This window comes from Loxodonta africana, chromosome 15 (assembly GCF_030014295.1).
Source record: "Loxodonta africana isolate mLoxAfr1 chromosome 15, mLoxAfr1.hap2, whole genome shotgun sequence".
In the NCBI taxonomy this organism is placed as follows: domain Eukaryota; kingdom Metazoa; phylum Chordata; class Mammalia; order Proboscidea; family Elephantidae; genus Loxodonta; species Loxodonta africana.
The window spans coordinates 63,556,440-63,576,848 of NC_087356.1; the positions used below are offsets into that span (position 1 = coordinate 63,556,440).

Consider the following 20,409-nt stretch of genomic DNA (forward strand, 5'->3'; position numbering starts at 1 on the left):
CATGTGGAAAACTTAGGATTGTACTGATGACTATTGCCTCGTTTGTCATCAGACATTTTTCCCCCAGGACAGTGGGGAGGAAGGAAGTGAAGCCTACAAGACAAGGAAGGTGAGTGTTGAATCACCTTCTGCTTTGATAATTTCCATTCAAACCCCCAGTTACATAAGTCAAAGTTTCCAGAAAACACCACTACTTGTTCCTTTCAGCTCTAGTCCTTAGGATGAAGCAACTGGGTAATATCCCGAGTAGAAAGGAAGAAATGATGTGTTGAAACTTTGGGGGTGTACCAGCATTCTTTATGGTACAGAGAGACAGAATATGGGTAAAACAGAGGGAAAAAGGCAGAAACTTTTAAACCAGCAGCTCCAGCTCTCCCTCTAGAGACGCAGAACAAGAATTCACTGCTAATGCCACCTTCTACCTCTTTCCCACAGAGCACACTTGTGAAGTGAATGGCTATGAAAAATGACTCTTCAGTGAATGAGTTTATCCTTATGGGATTAACAGGCCAACCTGAGCTGCAGTTGCCCCTGTTTTTTTCTGTTGTTGGTGAAGTATATAGTCACTGTGGTGGGGAATTTAACCTTAATTAATATGATTTGCCTGAATTCTCACCTTCACACCCCCATGTACTTTTTCCTCTTCAATCTGTCCTTTATTGACTTCTGCTATTCATTTGTCACTGGAAACTCTGGTGGCGTAGTGGTTAAGTGCTACAGCTGCTAACCAAATGTCGGCAGTTCAAATCCACCAGGTGCTCGTTGGAAACTCTATGGGGCAATTCTACTCTGACCTATGGGGTTGCTATGACTTGGAATCGACCCAAAAGCAATGGGTTTTTTTTTTTGGTTTATTCATTTGTATTGCTGGTGGGAATGTAAAATGGTACAACCACTTGGAAAATGATTTGGCATTTTCTTAAAAATACTGTTGAATCGGTATCGACTCATAGAGACCTTATATACCACAGAATGAAACACTGCCTGGCCCTGCACCATGCTCAAAACCTTTGTTGTGCTTGAGCCCATTGTTGCAGCCACTATGTCAGTCCATCTCATTGAGGATCTTCCTCTTTCTCGATGACACTTGTACCATAAAATCCAGCAACTCCACTCCTAGGAATATACCCGAGAGAAATAAGAGCTATCACAGGAATAGACATACAGATACTCATGTTGGTTTCAGCACTATTCACAATAGCAAAACGATGGAAACAACTGAAAAGCTTATTGACAGATGAATGGATAAACAAATTATAGTACATGCACACAATGTAATACTATGCAACAATAAAGAACAATGGTGCATCTGTGAAGCATCTGGCAACATGGATGAACCTGGAGGGCATTATGCTGAGTGAAATAAGTCGGTCACAAAAGGGCAAATATTCTATGATATCATTATTGTAAGAACTCAAGAAAAGGTTTAAGGACAGAAAAATGTATTCTTTGATAGCTATGAGGGTGGGGAGGGAGTGGGAGGAAAAATGACTAACTAGATAGTAGACAAGGGTCAACTTCAGGAAGGACAGCAGACAATACAGTGGATGTCAGCCCAACTGGGCCAAAGGAAAAGCAAAGATGTTTCCTAGACACATTCAAACATTTTGAGGTATATGGTAGCTGGGACTGGAACCTGAGGACCATAGTTTCGGGGAATATCTAGGTCAATTGACATAATACAGTTTATATAGAAAATGTTCTACATCCCACTTTTGTGAGTAGCGTCTGGGGTTTTAAAAGCTTGGGAGCATCCATCTAAGACACATCTATTGGTCCCATCCCACTTGGAGCATAGGAGAAAGACGATAACCAAAGACACAAGGAAGATACTAGCTCAAGGGACCAAAGAACAGAATGAACTGGAGACTTCACCAGTCCGAGACCAGAACTATATGGTTCCGGGCTACCACCAATGACTACCCTGACAGGGAACAAAACAGAAAGTCCCAGACAGAGCAGGAGAAAAATGTAGAAGAGAATTCAAATTCACGTAAAAAGACCAGACTTAATGGCCTGACAGAGACTGGAGGAATCCCTGAAACTATGGTCCCCAGACACTCTCTTAACCCAAAACTAAAACGCTTCCCGAAGCCCCCCCTTCAGACAAAGATTAGACAGGACTATGAAACAAAATAATACAAGTGAGGGGTGTGCTTCTTAGTTCAATCAGGTACAGAACACCAAATGGGCAGCTCCAGTCCAAAAGCAAGATGAGAAGGCAGGAAGGGATAGGAAGTGAGGGGTGCTGTCACCTTGTGAGGACTGCAACCAATGTCACAAAACAATACGTGTATAAATTTTTGAATGAGAAATTAACTGGAGCTGTAAACTTTCACTAAAGCACAATAATAAAAATTAAAATAAATAACGTAAACAGAATATTTGGGGGAGAAGGTACTTAGATGAGATTAGTGTATAGATATTCACAAATTCTTTCTCTGAATTTCTTTGTGTTTCTCTCACTTTGATTCCTGTCCCTGAACCATTATACCTGGCCAGCCAGAGTACACTGTTAATCTTTTTTGTCTGTACAGGACCCTGCTTTTATCATTATTTTCTCACTGTACAACAGCTTTTTCATGCTATACTTTTCAGAATGAAACTTTTGAAGAAAATAAAAATATACACAACATAAAATAATCAAATTTCCAAATTTGAGAGATTTCTCCAGCCCCAGATGGGCTCACAGAATTTTGCAATCACTTAGATTCTTTTCTTCCCAGGTTCTCTCCCTGTGCCCTTTTTTTTGGTCTGTTCCTGAGCTTACAAACTAGTTCCATCTTATTTGTCGAGAATATATCCAATGGTCTTCTTAGCTTGTCTAATTATCCCTCTCTTCTAAACTAAAATGCTCCTCTTTCTAAATTGTCCTTACCCACTGACTTCTCATTTCTAATGTTCTGACTGATGGAATTCTCTAGTTATTGACTGATTTTGAAGGACAATTGCACTGGTTATTCTTGAGTTTTAGAGAGTAAGTTGGTCCTTTCTGACTTTGGTAATCAAGCCCACCAAACCTGAAGCACTTGTGGATGATAATTTTTAACCTTTCATACTTGCCTGACAGAAGTTGGTAGCCTTTAGACCTGTCAGTGACCATCTTGTAAGAGGAAATCCTCTTTAAAATGGAATGGACATTGAGGAAGCTAGGTGAAGAAAAGGATAAAGAGAAATCAGACCTTGATCGCATCATCTTAACTGGCAGGTCAAGCTTCACCTGAGTCCAGGGAAACATCTGAACTTTTTACTTAAATGAAGCAACAATTTAAGTTTTTAATTGAACTTGTTACTTTCCCAAATGCCAATTTGATTCATAGTAATTTGACTAATTCTATAAATGTGACTATGAAATCTATACTGAAAGTACACCAGTATTAATTTAATTGCTGATATTATACAGCATGGAACCTGGTGGCATAGTGCTTAAGAGCAATGGCTGCTAATCAAAAGGCCAGAAGTTCAAATTCATCAGGTGCTCCTTGGAAACTCTATGAGGCACTTCTACTCTGTCTTACAGAGTTGCTATGAGTTGGAATCGACTCAACAGTAATGGGTTTGGTTTTGGTTTTTGTTGTATATTACTATTTGTTTATTATTATTTATATATATATATTTTATATATTAGTATTATCATTTAGTACTCAGCAAAAAAATGGGTTACATTGACAAAATATCTTCTGAGAAAAAAATGGTAAAGCAAAAATTATTATTCACAACCATTCAAAATTTCAAGTAAGCAAATTTAAATTGTTATTAATAAAACCATGATTTATAATTTTAAAACTATACTTTTTAGGCACTCTAATTGCAAGGCTAGCCAAGGACTCTATTCTACTTTAGTCTTTATATGCCTTTCAAATTTACAGTTTTAACAAAACTAACTAATGTAAAACTTCACTGATTCAAACTCTTATCACTTTAGAATTTTTGAAAATGTTGGCACTGGATGTGAAGGAAAGAAGTTCCATTTCTCCAGTAACCATTTCCATTAATAATTGGAACCTGGATGTATGAATTATGAATCTAGGAAAATCTGAAATCATCAAAAACGAAATGGAATACATTTAGCTGGCTGAAATGGGCTGATACTGATCATTTTGAATTGGACACTCATATGGCCTACTATGCCAGGAATGACAACTTGGAGAGGAATGAATGGCATTGCATTCGTGGTCAAAAAGAACATTTCAAGATCTATCCTGAAGTACAATGCTGTCAGTGATAGGATAATATCCATACACCTACAAGGAAGACCACTTAACATGACTATTGTTCAAATTTACACATCAACCACTAAGGTCAAAGATGAAGAAATTGAAGATTTTTTACCAGTCTGAAATTGATCAAACATGCAATCAGGATGCACTGATAATTACTGTTGATGGGAATGCAAATTTGGAAGCAAAGAAGGATCAGTAGTTGGAAAATATGGCCTTGGTGATAGAAAGGATGCCAGAGATCACATGAGTGAATTTTACAAGACCAATGACTTCTTCATTTCAAATACTTTTTTCACCAAGATAAACAGCAACTATACACATGGACCTCGCCAGATGGAATACATAGCAATCAAATTGACTACACCTGTGGAAAGAGACAATGGAAAAGCTCAATCTCATCAGTTAGAACAAGGCCAGCGACTGACTGTGGATCAGGCCATCAATTACTAATATGCGAGTTCAAACTGAAACTGAAGAACATTAGAACAAGTCCACAACAGCTAAAGTATGACCTTGAATATATCCCAACTGAATTTAGAGACCATCTCAAGAACAGATTTGATGAGTTGAACATTAATGAACAAAGACCAGATGAGTTATAGAATGACATCAAGGACATCAGACATGAAGAAAGCAAGAGGTCATTAAAAAGACAGAAGAGAAAGAAAAGACCTAAATGGATGTCAGAAGAGACTCTGAAAGTTGCTCTTGAATGTCGAGTAGCTAGAATGAAAAGAAAAAATGATGAAGTAAAAGAGTTGAACAGAAGATTTCAAAGGGTGGCTCGAGAAGACAAAGTAAAGTATTATAATGACATGTGCAAAGTCCTGGAGATAGACAACCAAAAGGGAAGAACACATTCTGCATTTCTGAAGCTGAAAAAACTAAGGAAAAAATTCAAGCCTCAAGTTGCAATACAGAAGTATTCTATAGGGAAAATATTAAACAATGGAGAAAACACCAAAATAAGATGGAAGAAGTACACAAAGTCACTACACCAAAAAGAATTGATCAGTGTTCAACCATTTCAGGGGGTAATATATGTAATGTCATTAATATCATGTGCAAGCAAAATTTTTCTGAAGATCATTCAAAAGCAGTTGCAGCACTGTATAGATAGGAACTGCCAGAAATTCAAGGCGGATTTAGAGAGGACTTGGAACCAGGAACATCATTGCTGATGACAGATGGATCCTGGCTGAAAACAGAGAACACCAGAAAGATGTTTACCTGTGTTTTATTGACTATGCTAAGGCATTCTACTGTATGGATCACAACAAATTATGGATAACATTGCAGAGGATAGGAATTGCAGAATACTTAATCATGCTCATGAAGAATCTGTACATGGATCAAGAGGGAGTCGTTTGAACAGAACAAGGGGATACTGCGTGGTTTAATGTCAGGAAAGATGTGCATCAGGGTTTTTCCTTTATCTATATCTATTCAATCGGTATGCTGAGCAAATAATCTGAGAAGCTAGAGTATATGGAGAAGAATGGGGCTTCGGGATTTAAGAAAGACTCATTAACAACCTACATTATGCAGATAACACAACCTTGCTTGCTGAAAGTGAAGAGGACTTAAAGCACTTACTGATGAAGATCAAAGACCACAGCCTTCTGTATGGATTATACCTCGACATAAAGAAAACAACATCCTTCACATCTGGACCAATAAGCAACATCATGATAAATGAAGAGGAGATTGAGGTTGTCAAAAATTTTATTTTACTTGAATCCACAATCAAAATCCATGGATGCAACAGTCAAGAAATCAAAAGATCCATTGCATTGGGCAACTATGCTGCAAAAGACCTCTTCAAAGTGTTGAAAAGCAAGGATGTCACCTTGATGACTAAGGGACGCCTGAGCCAAGCCAGGGTGTTTTGAATCGCCTCACACGCAGGTGAGAGCTAGCCAATAAACAAGGAAGACTGAAGGAGAATTGATGCCTTTGAATGGTTGTGTTGGAGAAGAATATTGAATATACCATGGGCTGCCAAAAGAGTGAACAAATCTGTCTTGGAAGAGGTACAACCAGAGTGCTCCTTACAAGCAAAGATGGAGAGACTACGTCTCACATACTTTGGACATGTTATCAGGAAGGAGCAGTCTGTGGAGAAGGAGATTATGCTTGGTAAAGTAGAGGGTCAGTGAAAAAGAGGAAAACCCTCAATGAGATGGATTGACACAGCGGCTGCAACAATGGATTCAAGCATAGCAACAATTGTGAGGATGGCGCAGGAATGGGCAGTGTTTCCTTCCATTGTGCATAGGATAGCTATGAGCTGGAACCGACTCAGCAGCACCTAAAAAGAACAGCTATCCCTTATTCTTTGTGTCACTATGCTGTTTTTACTGGGTACTGATGAGTCAATGTCCACTAATAGTGATCCCATATGACAGAGTAGAACTGCCCCACAGGGTTTTCTAGGCTGCAAAACTTATGGGAGCAGATCCCCAAGTCTTTTCTCCCATGCAGTTTGTTGGTGGGTGATAACTCCTATTTTTTAGTTAACTGAGTGCTTAAACTTTGTGCCACCAGGGCTCCTTATGTGCTACTATAGGGGCTAGTTATTATAATTTTCAGTTTTTATATGTTTATGAAATGCTTATTTCTTCTTAATTATTGAAAAATATTTTCATCGACCATAGAAATCTAAATTGACAAATTTTTTGTTTGGCTTGTAGTGTTTCAATTAAAAAAAATCTGTTGTCGTTCTTATCTTTGTTTTTCTGTATGTAATAACACAACATGTTTCTATTTTCCATATTTTAAATTTTATTTCTTGAGATATAATTAACATAAAGGAAAATGTACAAATATTAAGTGTGCAGCTTGATGGCTTTTTGAGTATACACCCATCCAGTCTCCATGAACAGCATGGCATAGATTACCTCCATTATTCAATGAAGTATCCTCTTGCCTCTCAAAGCCTACACCTTAGACAAATTTATTACTATGGATTGACTTTTGCAATTCATGTATCTTCTTTGGTGAATCATCTGTTCACATGTCTTGCACGTTTCTTCAATACATTAGTTGTTTTGCTATCCTTGAGTTTTAAGTGTTCTTTATATATTTTAGAGGCCCTGGTGGCGAAGTAGTTAAGAGCTATGACATGTTATGGCTGCTACCCAAAAAGTCAGCCTTTCAAATCCAACAGCCACTCTTTGGAAACCCCATGGAGCATTTGTACTCTGTCCTATAGGGTTACCATGAGTTGGAATTCGCTCGACGGCAATGGGTTCGATTTAGGTTTGGTTTACATATTTTCGACAAAAGTTTTCCATGAGATATAGAAAATATTTTGTCTGAGTCTGTCCTGTCTTATTTCTTTTTAATAGTATATTTTTCAGAAAAAAAAACTTTTTAATTTTGATAAAATCCAACCGAATATACATTTTTCTTTTATAGATTGTGCATTTGGTATTGTATCTTAGGAATCTTTGCCTAAGCCTAGGTCACAAAGTTTCTCTTCTCTTCTCGTATATAAATCTTATGGTTTAACATTTAGATATATGGTCCATATTTTTATTTTTTTGTCAAAACTGAACAGGATTTTTTATTTTTTTTGTGTGCTTTAAGTGAACGTTTACAAATTAAGTGAGTCTCTCACACAAAAACTTATACATACCTTGCTACATACTCGCTATCGCTCTCTCCCTAATGTGAGAGCCTGCTCCATCCCTCCACTCTCTTTTCATGTCCATTTCGCCAGCTTCTAACCCCCCCACCCTCTCATCTCCCCGCCCAGGGAGGAGATGCCAACTTAGTCTCAAGTGTCCACCTGATCCAAGAAGCTCACTCCTCACCAGCATCCCTCTCCAACCAATTGTCCAGACCAATCCCTGTCCGAAGAGTTGGCTTTGGGAATGGTTCCTGTCCTGGGCCAACAGAAGGTCTGGGGGCCATGACCACCAGGGTCCTTCTAGTCTCAGTCAAACCATTAAGTCTGGCCTTTTTATGATAATTTGGGGTCTGCATCCCACTGTTCTCCTGCTCCCTCAGGGGTTCTCTGTTGTGTTCCCTGTCAGAGCAGTCATCGGTTGTAGCCAGGCACCATCTCCTTCTTCTGGTCTCAGGATGATGTAGTCTCTGGTTTATGTGCCTTTTTTGTCTCTTGGGCTCGTAACTACCTTATGTCCTTGGTGTTCTTCATTCTCCTTTGATCCAAGTGGGTTGAGATCAATTGATGCATCTTAGATGGCCGCTTGCTAGTGTTTAAGACCCCAGATGCCTCTCTCCAAGGTGGAATGCAGAATGTTTTCTTAATAGATTTTATTATGCCAATTGATTTAGATATCCCCTGAAATCATGGTCCCCAAACCCCTGCCCCATGCTACACTGGCCTTCAAAGCATTCAGTTTATTCTGGAAACTTCTTTGCTTTTGGTTTAGTCCAGTTGTGCTGACCTTGCCTGTATTGTGCATTATCTTTCCTGTCACCTAAAGTAGTTCTTATCTACTATCTAATTAGTGCATACCCCTCTCCCACCCACCTACCTCTCCCCTCTCGTAACCATCAAAGAATATTTTCTTCTCTGTTTAAACTATTTCTTGAGTTCTTGTAATAGTGGCCTTAAACAATATTTGTCCTTTTGCAACTGACTAATTTCACTCAGCATAATGCCTTCCAGATCCTTCCATGTTATGAAATGTTTCACAGATGCATCATTGTTCTTTATCGATAGGTAGTATTCCATTGTGTGAATATACCATAATTTATTTATCCATTCATCCCTTTATGGGCACCTTAGTTGCTTCCATCTTTTTACCATTGTAAACAGTGGTGCAATAAACATGGGTGTGCATATATCTGTTTCTGTAAACGCTCTTATTTCTCTAGTATATATTCCAAGGAGTGGGATTGCTAGATCTTATGGTAGTTCTAGTTCTAGCCATTAAGGAAGCACCAAATGGATTTCCAAAGTGGTTGTACCATTTGACATTCCCACCAACAGTGTATAAGTGTTCCAATCTCTCCACAGCCTCTCCAGCATTTATTTTTTTGTGCTTTTTGGATTAATGCCAGCATTGTTGGAGTGAGATGAAATCTCAGTGTAGTTTTGATCTGCATTTCTCTAATGGCTAATGATACTGAGCATTTCCTCTTGTATTTGTTAACTACCTGAATGTCTTCTTTACTGAAGTGCCTGTTCCTATCTTTTGCCCATTTTTTCATTGGGTTATTTGTCTTTTTGTAGTTGAGTTTTTTGCAATATCATGTAGATTTTAGAGATCAGACACAGATCAGAAATGTCATAGCTTTTTCCCAGTCTGTAGGTAATCTTTATAGTCTTTTGATGAAGTCTTTGGATGAGCATAGGTTTTTGATCTTTAGGAGCTCCAAGTTATCTAGATTTTCTTCTGCATTGTTAGTAATGTTTTGTACACTGTTTTTGCTATGTATTAGGACTCCTAACTTTGTCCCTGTTTTTTCTTCCATGATCTTTATCGTTTCAGCTTTTATATTTAGGTCTTTGATTCATTTCGAGCTCGTATTTGTGCATGGAGTGAGGTATGGGTCTTGTTTCATTTTTTGCAGATGGATATCCAGTTATGCCAGCACCATTTGTTAAAAAGACTGTCTTCTCCCCATCGAAGTGTTTTGGGGACTTTGTCAAATATCAACTGCTCATATGTGGATTGATTTATGTCTGGAGTCTCAGTTCTGTTCCATTGGTCTATGTATCTGTTGTTGTAGCAGTATCAGGCTGTTTTTACTACTGTGGCAGTATGATAGATTCTAAAATCAGGTAGAGTAAGGAAGGCCTCTCACTTTGTTCTTCTTTTTCAGTAATGCTTTACTTATCCAGGACCTCTTTCCCTCCCATAAGAAGTTGATGATTTGTTTCTTCATCTCATTAAAGATTGTTGTTGGATTTTGTATTGGTATTGCATTAAATGTATAGATCGCTTTTGGTGGAATAGACGTTATAATAAAGTTCAGTCTTCCTATCCATGAGCAAGGTATGTTTTTCCACTTATGTAAGTCCCTTTTGGTTTCTTGCAGAAGTGTACTGTAGTTTTCTTTGTATAAGTTTTTTACATCTCTGGTAAGATTTATTAGTAAGCATTTTATCTTCTTCGGGGCTATTGTAAAAGGCATTGATTTGGTGATTTCCTCTTCAATGTCCTTTTTGTTGGTGTAGAGAAATCCAACTGAGTTTTCTATGTTTATCTTGTATCCTGACACTCTGCTGAACTCTTCTATTAGTTTCAGCAGTTTCTGGAAGCTTTTTCTAAGGTTTTCTGTACATAAGATTATGTCATCTGCAAATAGATACTTTGACTTCTTCCTTGCGAATCTGAATGCCCTTTATTTCTTTATCTAGCCTAATTGTTCTGGCTAGGACTTCCAGCACAATGTTGAATAAGAGTGGTGATAAAGGGCATCCTTGTCTGGTTCCCGATCTCAAGGGCAAGGCTTTCAGGCTCCCTCCATTTAGGGTGATGTTGGCTGTTGGCTTTGTATAAATGTCCTTTATTATGTGGAGGAATTTTCCTTCTATTCCTATTTTGCTGAGGTTTTTTTTTTTTTATCATGAATCGGTGTTGAATTTTGTCAAATGCCTTTATGCATCAATTGATAAAATTGTGTTTCTTGTCTTTTGTTTTGTTTATGTGATGGATTACATTGTTTTTCTAATATTGAACCATCCCTGCATACCTGGTATGAATCCCACTTGATCATGGTGAATGCTTTTTTTGATATGTTGTTGAATTCTCTTGGCTAGAATTTTTTGAGGATTTTTGCATCTACGTTCATGAGGGATATAGGACTGTAATTTTCTTTTTTTTGTGGTATCTTTACCTGGTTTTGGTATCACGGATGCAGTGGCTTCTTAGAAAGAGTTTGGTAGTACTCCTCCTTTTCTATGCTCTGAAATACCTTTAGTAGTAATGATGTTAAATCTTCTCTGAAAGTTTGGTAGAACCCTGCAATGAAGCCATCTGGGCCAGACCTTTTTTGGGGGGAGTTTTTGATTACCTTTTCAATCTCTTCTGTTCTTATGGGTCTATTTAGTTGTTCTACCACTGTTTGTGTTAGTTTAGGCAAGTAATGTACTTCTAGAAATTCATCCATTTCTTCTAGGTTTTCAAACTTCTAAGAGTACAGTTTTTCATGGTAATCTGATACGATTCTTTTAATTTCAGTTGTGTCTGTCGTAATATAGCCCATCTCTTTTCTTATTTGGGTTGCTTCCTCTCCTGTTTTTCTTTTGTCAGTTTGGAAAATGCATTATCAACTTTGTGGATTTTTTTCAATGAACCAGTTTTGATCTTGTTAATTCTTTCAATTGCTTTTCTGTTTTCTATTTCATTTAGCTCTGCTCTAATTTGTATTATTTGTTTTTTCTGGAGCCTGAGGGTTTCTTTTGTTGCTCTCTTTCTTTTTGTCCAAGTTGTAGGGATAGTTCTTTGATTTTGACCCTTTCTTCTTTTTGTATGTGTGCATTTATTGATATAAATTGACCTCTGAGCACTGCTTTTGCTGTGTCCCAGAGGTTCTGATAAGAAGTGTTTTCATTCTCATTGGATTCTATGAATTTCTTTATTCCATCCTTAATGTCTTCTACAATTCAGTCTTTTTTGAGCAGAGTATGGTTTGGCTTCCAATTCTTTGGTATCTTTTTCCCTCTTTTTCTGTTATTGATTTCCACTTTTATGGGCTTAGGGTCAGAATCTAGGAAAATTGGAAATCGTCACAAATGAAATGGTACGCATAAACATCGATATCCTAGGCATTAGTGAGCTGAAATGGACTGGTATTGGCCATTTTGAATCAGACAATCACATAGTCTACTATGCTGGGAATGACAACTGGAAGAGGAATGGTGTGGCATTCGTCATCAAAAAGAACGTTTCAAGATCTGTCCTGAAGTACAACGCTGTCAGTGATAGGATAATATACATACACCTACAAGGAAGAACAGTTAATACGACTATTTTTCAAATTTAAGCACCAACAGCTAGCACCAAAGATGAAAAAGAAGGTTTTAATCAGCTGCTGCAGTCTGAAATTGATCGAACATGCAATCAAGGTGCATTCATAATTACTCGCAATTGGAACGCTAAAGTTGGAAACAAAGACGAAGGATCAGTAGTTGGAAATTAGGCTTTGGTGATAGAAACAATGCCAAGGATCTAATAGAATTTAGCAAGAACAACGACTTCTTCATTGCAAATCCCTTTTTTCACCAACATAAACAGCAACTAAAGACATGGACCTTGCCAGATGGAACACACAGAAATCAAATTGACTATATTTGCGGAAAGAGACGATGGAAAAGCTAAATATCATCAATCAGAACAAGGCCGGGGCCGACTGTGGAACAGACCATCAAATGCTCATATGCAAGTTCAAGCTGAAACTGAAGAAAATCAGAGCAAGTCCACGAGAGCCAAAATATGACCTTGAGTATATCCCACCCGAATTTAGAGACCATCTCAAGAATAGATTTGACACATTGAACACTAGTGACCGAAGACCAGACGAGTTCTGGAATGACAACCAGGGCTTCAACCATGAAGAAAGCAAGAGGTCACTGAAAAGATAGGAAAGAAAGAAAAGACCAAGATGGATGTCAGAGGAGACTCTGAAGCTTGCTCTTCAGCATCAAGCAGCTAAAGCAAAAGGAAGAATTGATAAAGTAAAAGAACTGAACAAAAGATTTCAAAAGGCCTCTCCAGAAGACAAAGTAAAATATTATAATGACATGTGCAAAGAGCTGGAGATGGAAAACCGAAAGGGAAGAAAAAGTTTGGCGTTTCTCAAGCTGAAAGAACTGAACAAAAAATTCAAGCCTTGAGTTGCAATACTGAGGGATTCCGTGGGGAAAATATTGAACGACGTAGGAAGCATCAAAAGAAGATGGAAGGAATACACAGAGTCATTATACCAAAAAGAATTAGTCGATATTCAACCATTTCAAGAGATGGCATATGATCAGGAACCAATGGTATTGAAGGAAGAAGACCAAGCTGCTCTGAAGGCACTGGCAAAAAACAAGGCTCCAGGATTTGATGGAATATCAATTGAGATGTTTCAACAAACAGATGAAGCACTGGAGGTGTTCATTTGTCTATGCCAAGAAATATGGAAGATAGCTTCCTGGCCAACTGACTGGAAGAGATCCATATTTATGCCTATTCCCAAGAATGGTGATCCAACCAAATGTGGAAATTATAGAACAATATCATTAATATCACACGCAAGCAAAATTTTGCTGAAGATCGTTCAAAAACAGCTGCAGCCGTATATCAACAGGGACTGCCAGAAATTCAGGCTGGTTTCGGGAGGGGACGTGGAACCAGGGATGTCATTGGTGATGACAGATGGATCCTGGCTGAAAGCAGAGAATACCAGAAGGATGTTTACCTGTGTTTTATTGACTTTGCAAAGGTATTCGAGTGTGTGGATCATAACAAACTATGGATAACACTGCAAAGAATAGGAATTCCAGGACACTTAATTATGCTCATGAGGAACCTTTACATAGATCAAGAGGCAGTTGTTTGGACAGAACAAGGGGATACTGATTGGTTTAAAGGTGGGAAATGTGTGCATCTGGGTTGTATTCTTTCACCATACCTATTTAATCTGTATGCTGAACAAATAATCCGAGAAGCTGGACTATATGAAGAAGAATGGGGCATCAGCATTGGAGGAAGACTCATTAACAACCTGCATTGTGCAGATGACACAACCTTGCTTGCTGAAAGTGAAGAGGACTTGAAGCCCTTACTGATGAAGTTCAAAGACCACAGTCTTCAGTATGGATTACACATCAACATAAAGAAAACAAAAATCCTCACAACTGGACCAATGAGCAACATCATGATAAATGGAGAAAAGATTGAAGTTGTCAAGGATTTCGTTTTACTTGGATCCACAATCAACAGCCATGGAAGCAGCAGTCAAGAAATCAAAAGACGCATTGCATTGGGCAAATCTGCTGCAAAGGACCTCTTCAAATTGTTGAAGAGCAAAGATGTCACCCTGAAGACTAAGGTGCGTCTGACCCAGGCCATAGTATTTTCAATCACATCATATACATGTGAAAGCTGGACAATGAATAAGGAAGACTGAAGAAGAGTTGACGCCTTTGAATTGTGGTGTTGGCAAAGAATATTGAATATACCATGGACTGCCAAAAGAACGAACAAATCTGTCTTGGAAGAAGTGTGGCCAGAATGCTCCTTAGAGGCAAGGATGGCGAGACTGCGTCTTAGATACTTTGGACATGTTATCAGGAGGGATCAGTCCCTGGAGACGGACATCATGCTTGGCAGAGTACAGGGTCAGTGGAAAAGAGGAAGACCCTCAACGAGGTGAATTGACACAGTGGCTGCAACAATGAGCTCAAGCATAACAACGATTGTAAGGATGGCGCAGGACCAGGCAGTGTTTCGTTCTGTTGTGGATAGGGTTGCTTTGAGTCAGAACCGACTCGACGGCACCTAAAAACAACAAGAACAAACAACATGGTCAGAGAAGATGCTTTGTAATATTTCGATGTTTTGGATTCTGCTAAGGCTTACTTTATGACCTAATATGTGGTTTATTATAGAGACTGTTCCCTGTCCACTAGAGAAGAAAGTTTTTTTTTAGCTACTGTTGGGTGGAGTGTTCTGTGCATGTCTATGAGGTCAAGTTGGTTGATTGTGGCATTTAGATCTTCCATGTCTTTATTGAGCTTCTTTCTGGATGTCCTGTCCTTCACCGAAAGTGGTGTGTTGAACTCTCCTACTATTATTGGGGAGCTGTCTATCTCACTTTTCAATGCCGATAGAGTTTGTTTTATGTATCTTGCAGCCCAGTCATTGACTATATAAATATTTAATATGGTTTTATCTTCTTGGTGTATTGTTCCTTTAATCATTATATAGTGTCCTTCCGTATCCTTTTTGATGGATTTAACTTTAAAGTCTATTTTGTCAGAAATTAATATTGCCTTTCCTGCTCTGTTTTGCTTGTTGTCCAGGGAATGGAAAGTAAACCCTGCAAACCTTCAGGAACCTGCCATTTCCCTTGAACTTGTACGTGTCCTGTGTTCAGAGGCACACTGGGATATCCCTTCCAAAATAAAAGTGATATTGTTTTCATCCTCTATCACAAAGAAAGATTAGGGAGGCAACATAATCCACTCTTAGGAATACTGCTCTGACCCATACACTGTGTAACATGGAAGTCAGTTCATATGAGTGGGGCTCAGAGGAAAAGAGCTCTGGAATTGGCAGCTCCATAGCCCTGCACTTGGGCCTTAAACTCTGACAGACTTTATGCTGCTGAAGTTGTTAATGATGGGAAAAATGGAGTGCGGAGTTTATGGCAAGCCCCAGTGAGAGAATCACTATGCTGACCCCTAGGGCTCTCAGCCAAGGCCATGCCACCCACAGTGAAAATTTCATGCCTTTTAAGAAATAGCTTTCTGTATGATTTTGGGCCCTAATAGATTTAGAATGCTTAACCCTGAGACACTATTTGAGCACATAGCTGGAACTGCCATTAGGAGCTGGGTTCTATCAGATCCTCATGTCACAAGTTATATGGGGCCAGTAGATGAAAATACTACCATGACAGAACAAGAGGGTACCAGTAGGCTGCATGAACAGGTAGCCCAGACACAAAGTTCATGCAACACTGTTTCACCAGCCTCCTTCTCTTGCTGGTACTTATGGCCCCATCTGGGTTTGTATATAACCATTGAAGGAGGAGGAGAAGTCCTGAGCTTGATTTGAGGATCTGTCTGCTGTACACCAGTACAAGGTGAAAGACATTCAAGAATGTCCATGAAAAATTATATATAAAAAAAAACCAAACCCAGTGCCGTCAAGTTGATCCCGACTCATAGTGACCCTATAGGACAGAGTAGAACTGCCCCACAGAGTTTCCAAGGAGCACCTTGAGGATTCGAACTGCCGACCCTTTGGTTAGCAGCCATAGCACTTAACCACTACACCACCAGGGTTTCCATGAAAAACTATAGACAGAGAGAAATCCTCCTAATGGGTGGTGCTGTGAGATACATGATTATTCACTTTTTATAGTAGACGATGTGATCTAAGGTGAGAATATAGTTGGTTGTTGCAATTGGGAGATGGTACAACTGGTGTATAGTGACTAGAGGCCAGGGATGCTGTTTATCCTTTAATACAGAGGACAGCTCGCAACGACAAAGAATTGTGAGGTCCGAAGTGTCAATAGTGGCAAGTTTGAGAAACCTACTTGACGGCACTGGGTTTGGGTATGTTATAAATATGGATAAGGAGAAAGAGAAGCTGCTAACCAGGAAAACGTCTATGTTTGTTCTTTTTAGGTGCCATCGAGTCAGTTCCAACTCACAGAGACCCTATGTACAACAGAATGAAACACCTCCCAGTCGTGTGCCATCCTCACAATTGTTGTCATGCTTGAGCACATTGTTGCAGCCAGTGTGTCATTCCATCTTGTTGAATGCCTTCCTCTTTTTCAATGACCCTCTACTTTACCAAACATGATGTCTTTCTCCAGGGGCTGGTCCCTCCTGATAAGATGTCTTAAGTATGTTAGGTGAAGTCTTGCAATCCTTGCTTTTAATGAGCATTCTGGCTCCATTTTTTCCAAGACGGATTTGTTCCTTTTTCTGGCAATCCATGGTATATTTTATAGTCTTCACCAACACCATAATTCAAAGCCATCAATTCATCTTCAGTCTTCCTTATTTATTATCCAGTTTCACATGCGTATGAGGCAATTAAAAACAAGGGCTTAGGTCAGGTGCACCTTAGTCCTTTAGGAGACATCTCTGCCTTTTAACAAAAGAAATTAAATCTGTCAGCTTGTCATACTGTGGTGACTTGCGTGTTGCTGTGACACCAAAAGCTTTACTACAGGTATTTCAAATATTGGCAGTGTCACCCTTGGTGGAAAAATTTCAGCAGAGCTTCCAGACTAAGAGAGGCTAGCAAGAAGGACTTGGCAGACCACTTCCAAAAAAATTGGCCAGTGAAAACTGTTCTAATACTTCATGTGAACTAACGAATTTAAACCCCAATGAAGATACAAGGAACAAAGAAGTTAAATCACTTGCCTAAACTATCACAGTTAGGGAGTGGGGAATTCTGGGTTTAAACTCAGTCTGTCTTGAGGGACGTCTCTCTTAATCACTTTGCTACATGTCTCCATTGAGGTGAAATCCACAAGCACATATAGTGTTAAAGAAACAATTTGTTATTTTTCTAGGAAATCCTATGGAATCATAAAAAGCACTACTAACAGCAAGTAACAACACCCCTAAATATTCCTTTTTAACAGCTGTGTGTCATCGACTCCGGGGGAATAACCAGGGGAGTGACAAAGGAGGCCACTCATTTTCCTGCTCTGGGAATTTAGAATTCCTGGTGTGATATTATAAATGGAGTAGCACGTTGAGTCTCAAAGGATCCAATATTAGTTTTATGACACAGGATGCAAACACAGGCTCAGTAATTTCTATACCCAAGAGGCTCATCAAACATGGGAGGAAATCATGAGAGAGAGAATAAATTCTGCTCTACTCATCCATTTCTCCAGAACTACAGGCCATGAAATACATTCCCATTGAAGCAGGATGATTATTTTGGAGGCTCATATAAGGTAGTTGTTTTACTCCTTGCAAATTAAGAGCACCTTCTGGGTCAATTCTCAAATACAAATTATACAGCATACCCTAGAATCCCTCTTCTAGCATGTCAAAGACTGAGGACTGAGCTCATGACTATTGCCTCCTTCATCATCAAACTTTGTTCCCCTCAGGACAGTGAGTAGGAAACACCAGCAGTAGTGATGACTACACGAAAAAGAGGTGAGTATTGAATCACCTCTGCCTCGATAAGTTCCTTTCAAAGTCTCAATTACATAAATGGTTCTGGGAAACATCACTATTCGTTGCCCCTTTTAGTCCTAATTCTTAGGGGGAAGGAACTGAGGGATTACACTGAGTAGAAAGGAAGAAATGATGTCCAGAGACATTGGGGACCTACCAGAATTTTTATAACACAGAGACACCCAGTAAGGGCAAAAAGTAGGGGAAAATGGGTAACCCAAAGGAATCACCATAGGAATCAGGCTTCTTAGATGCCTTACTCTGTGTCTTCAGACAATTCTGAGTTTGTAAACAGCAACTCCATCTCTCCCTCTGTAGACAGAGAACAAGAGTTCATTGCTAATGTCACCTTCTACCTCTCTTCACACAGACCACACTGGTGAAGTGAATGGCTATGAAAAATGACTCCTCAGTGATTGAGTTTATCCTTATGGGATTAACAGACCAACCTGAGCTCCAGCTGCCCCTGTTTTGTCTGTTGTTGGTGAACTATGTGGTCACTGTCATGGGGAATTTGAGCTTAATTAACCTGATTTGTCTGAATTCCCACCTTCACACCCCCTTGTATTTTTTCCTCTTCAATCTGTCTTTCATTGACCTCTGCTATTCATTTGTCTTTACTCCCAAAATGCTGATGAGCTTTATTTCAGAGAGGAATATAATCTCCTTTACAGGATGCATGACTCAGCTATTTTTCTACTGCTTCTTTGTCAGCTCTGAGTGCTATGTGTTGACAGCCATGGCCTATGATCGCTATGTGGCTATCTGCAAGCCCCTGCTGTACACAGTCACCATGTCCCCTAAGTTCTGTTCCCTGTTGATGTTTGGTTCATATATGATGGGGTTTGCTGATGCCATGGTACACACTGGGTTTATAATCACATTGATGTTTTGTGACTCCAACATCATCAACCATTACATGTGTGACATCTTCCCCCTCCTCCAGCTCTCCTGCAGCAGCACCTATGCCAATGAGCTTGTGGTTTCCATTATTGTAGGCATAGTTGTCACAGTATCCGGCCTCATTATCTTTCTCTCTTATGCTTTGATTCTTTTCAATATCCTTCACATGTCATCATCTAAGGGTTGGTCCAAAGCCTTCAGCACCTGTGGCTCCCACATAATAACTGTTGGTCTATTCTACGGATTTGGAATGCTCACTCATGTCAAACCATCATCTGCTGGATTTGTGGAGCAGGGAAAATTTTTCTCAGTGTTTTACACCAATGTGGTGCCCATGCTGAATCCCCTCATCTATAGCCTCAGAAACAAGGATGTCAAACTTGCTCTGAAGAAAACTGTGAAGAGAATTACAAACTGAGCACAAGCAGAAGTGCCACCTTAGTGCCTGCCTCCATTGCTGTGTCTTCTCCTTCTCTTCATCTTTTTGCCCCTATTGTCCTTTTTCTTCTGTTCGTCTTTCTTTCTAAAGTATTCTTGGAAAGATTTTTACCCTAATGTCTTTTCTCATCAGGTACTATAACCATGTTTACCTGTTCTTGAACTTCAGGATCATTCCAATCCCAAGGTGGCCCACCTGATTGTTATTCCTGGTATCGAGGGAAACACTAGACTCATTTCTTTTCTGTGTAAAGATAATACTGCCTTTTAGTTATGAATGTGTATTTCTTTCCCACCCAGTGTGAACTGCAGAGTGAGATGCTGAGTGACCTCTCGTGTCTTTCTTGCTTTCCCTGAAACAATTGTATAGACTTTTCTGTTTCAAGCATTTTTTTGTTTTGTTTTGTTTTGTTTTAACTTATGATTGCGTTAAGACAGAGAAGGTGGTGACAAAAATTGTAGACACGGTGCAGTAGTAAAAATTTCCAAAATCTTTCATGGTCCTTTTGGTAACAGTTTTTGTTCTGGATTTTCACTCTCATGTTTGTAATGTTAGGAATACCTTGTTGAATCATGGTTCTACTGTCCTTTAGAATGTGTGAGTATAGCTGAGGGTCACCACTGTGTTCACCTTGCACAAACCACACCTATGCGGAAAATTACAGGAGGTTCTTTTGATTGTCTCTCTTTTATTGTTTTGGACAATGATGTGTTGTCATAAATAGAATTGACATTGTCACTGACTGGTACTTGTATCAGTGGAACAAATGTTATTTTCCACATTATGGATTTTTTTGTTCTCCACAAATTCTCTGGGATTCATACAGATCATGATTAAAATTACACAGCACTATCCTTGGCTACGGAATAGAGTGTCAAGTATAATGTCAAACTTTTTCGTTTGCTCAGCTGTGTAGCAAAGTTTTCCTTTTACAAAAGAAGGTCTGTTCCCTCTTTTTTTTTATTTTTAATAAACAAAATCATTTTAGC

The 20,409-nt window shown here is 39.1% G+C and overlaps 1 protein-coding gene across 1 annotated transcript; it reads left to right on the forward strand.

Moving 5' to 3' along the window:
* Positions 1-18,183: 18,183 nt before the first annotated feature.
* On the forward strand, positions 18,184-19,446 carry LOC100676969 (olfactory receptor 143-like). The gene has a single exon (XM_003423669.3). The coding sequence runs from the start codon at positions 18,467-18,469 to the stop codon at positions 19,397-19,399; it is 933 nt and encodes a 310-aa protein (XP_003423717.1). The 5' UTR covers positions 18,184-18,466; the 3' UTR covers positions 19,400-19,446.
* Positions 19,447-20,409: the final 963 nt, after the last annotated feature.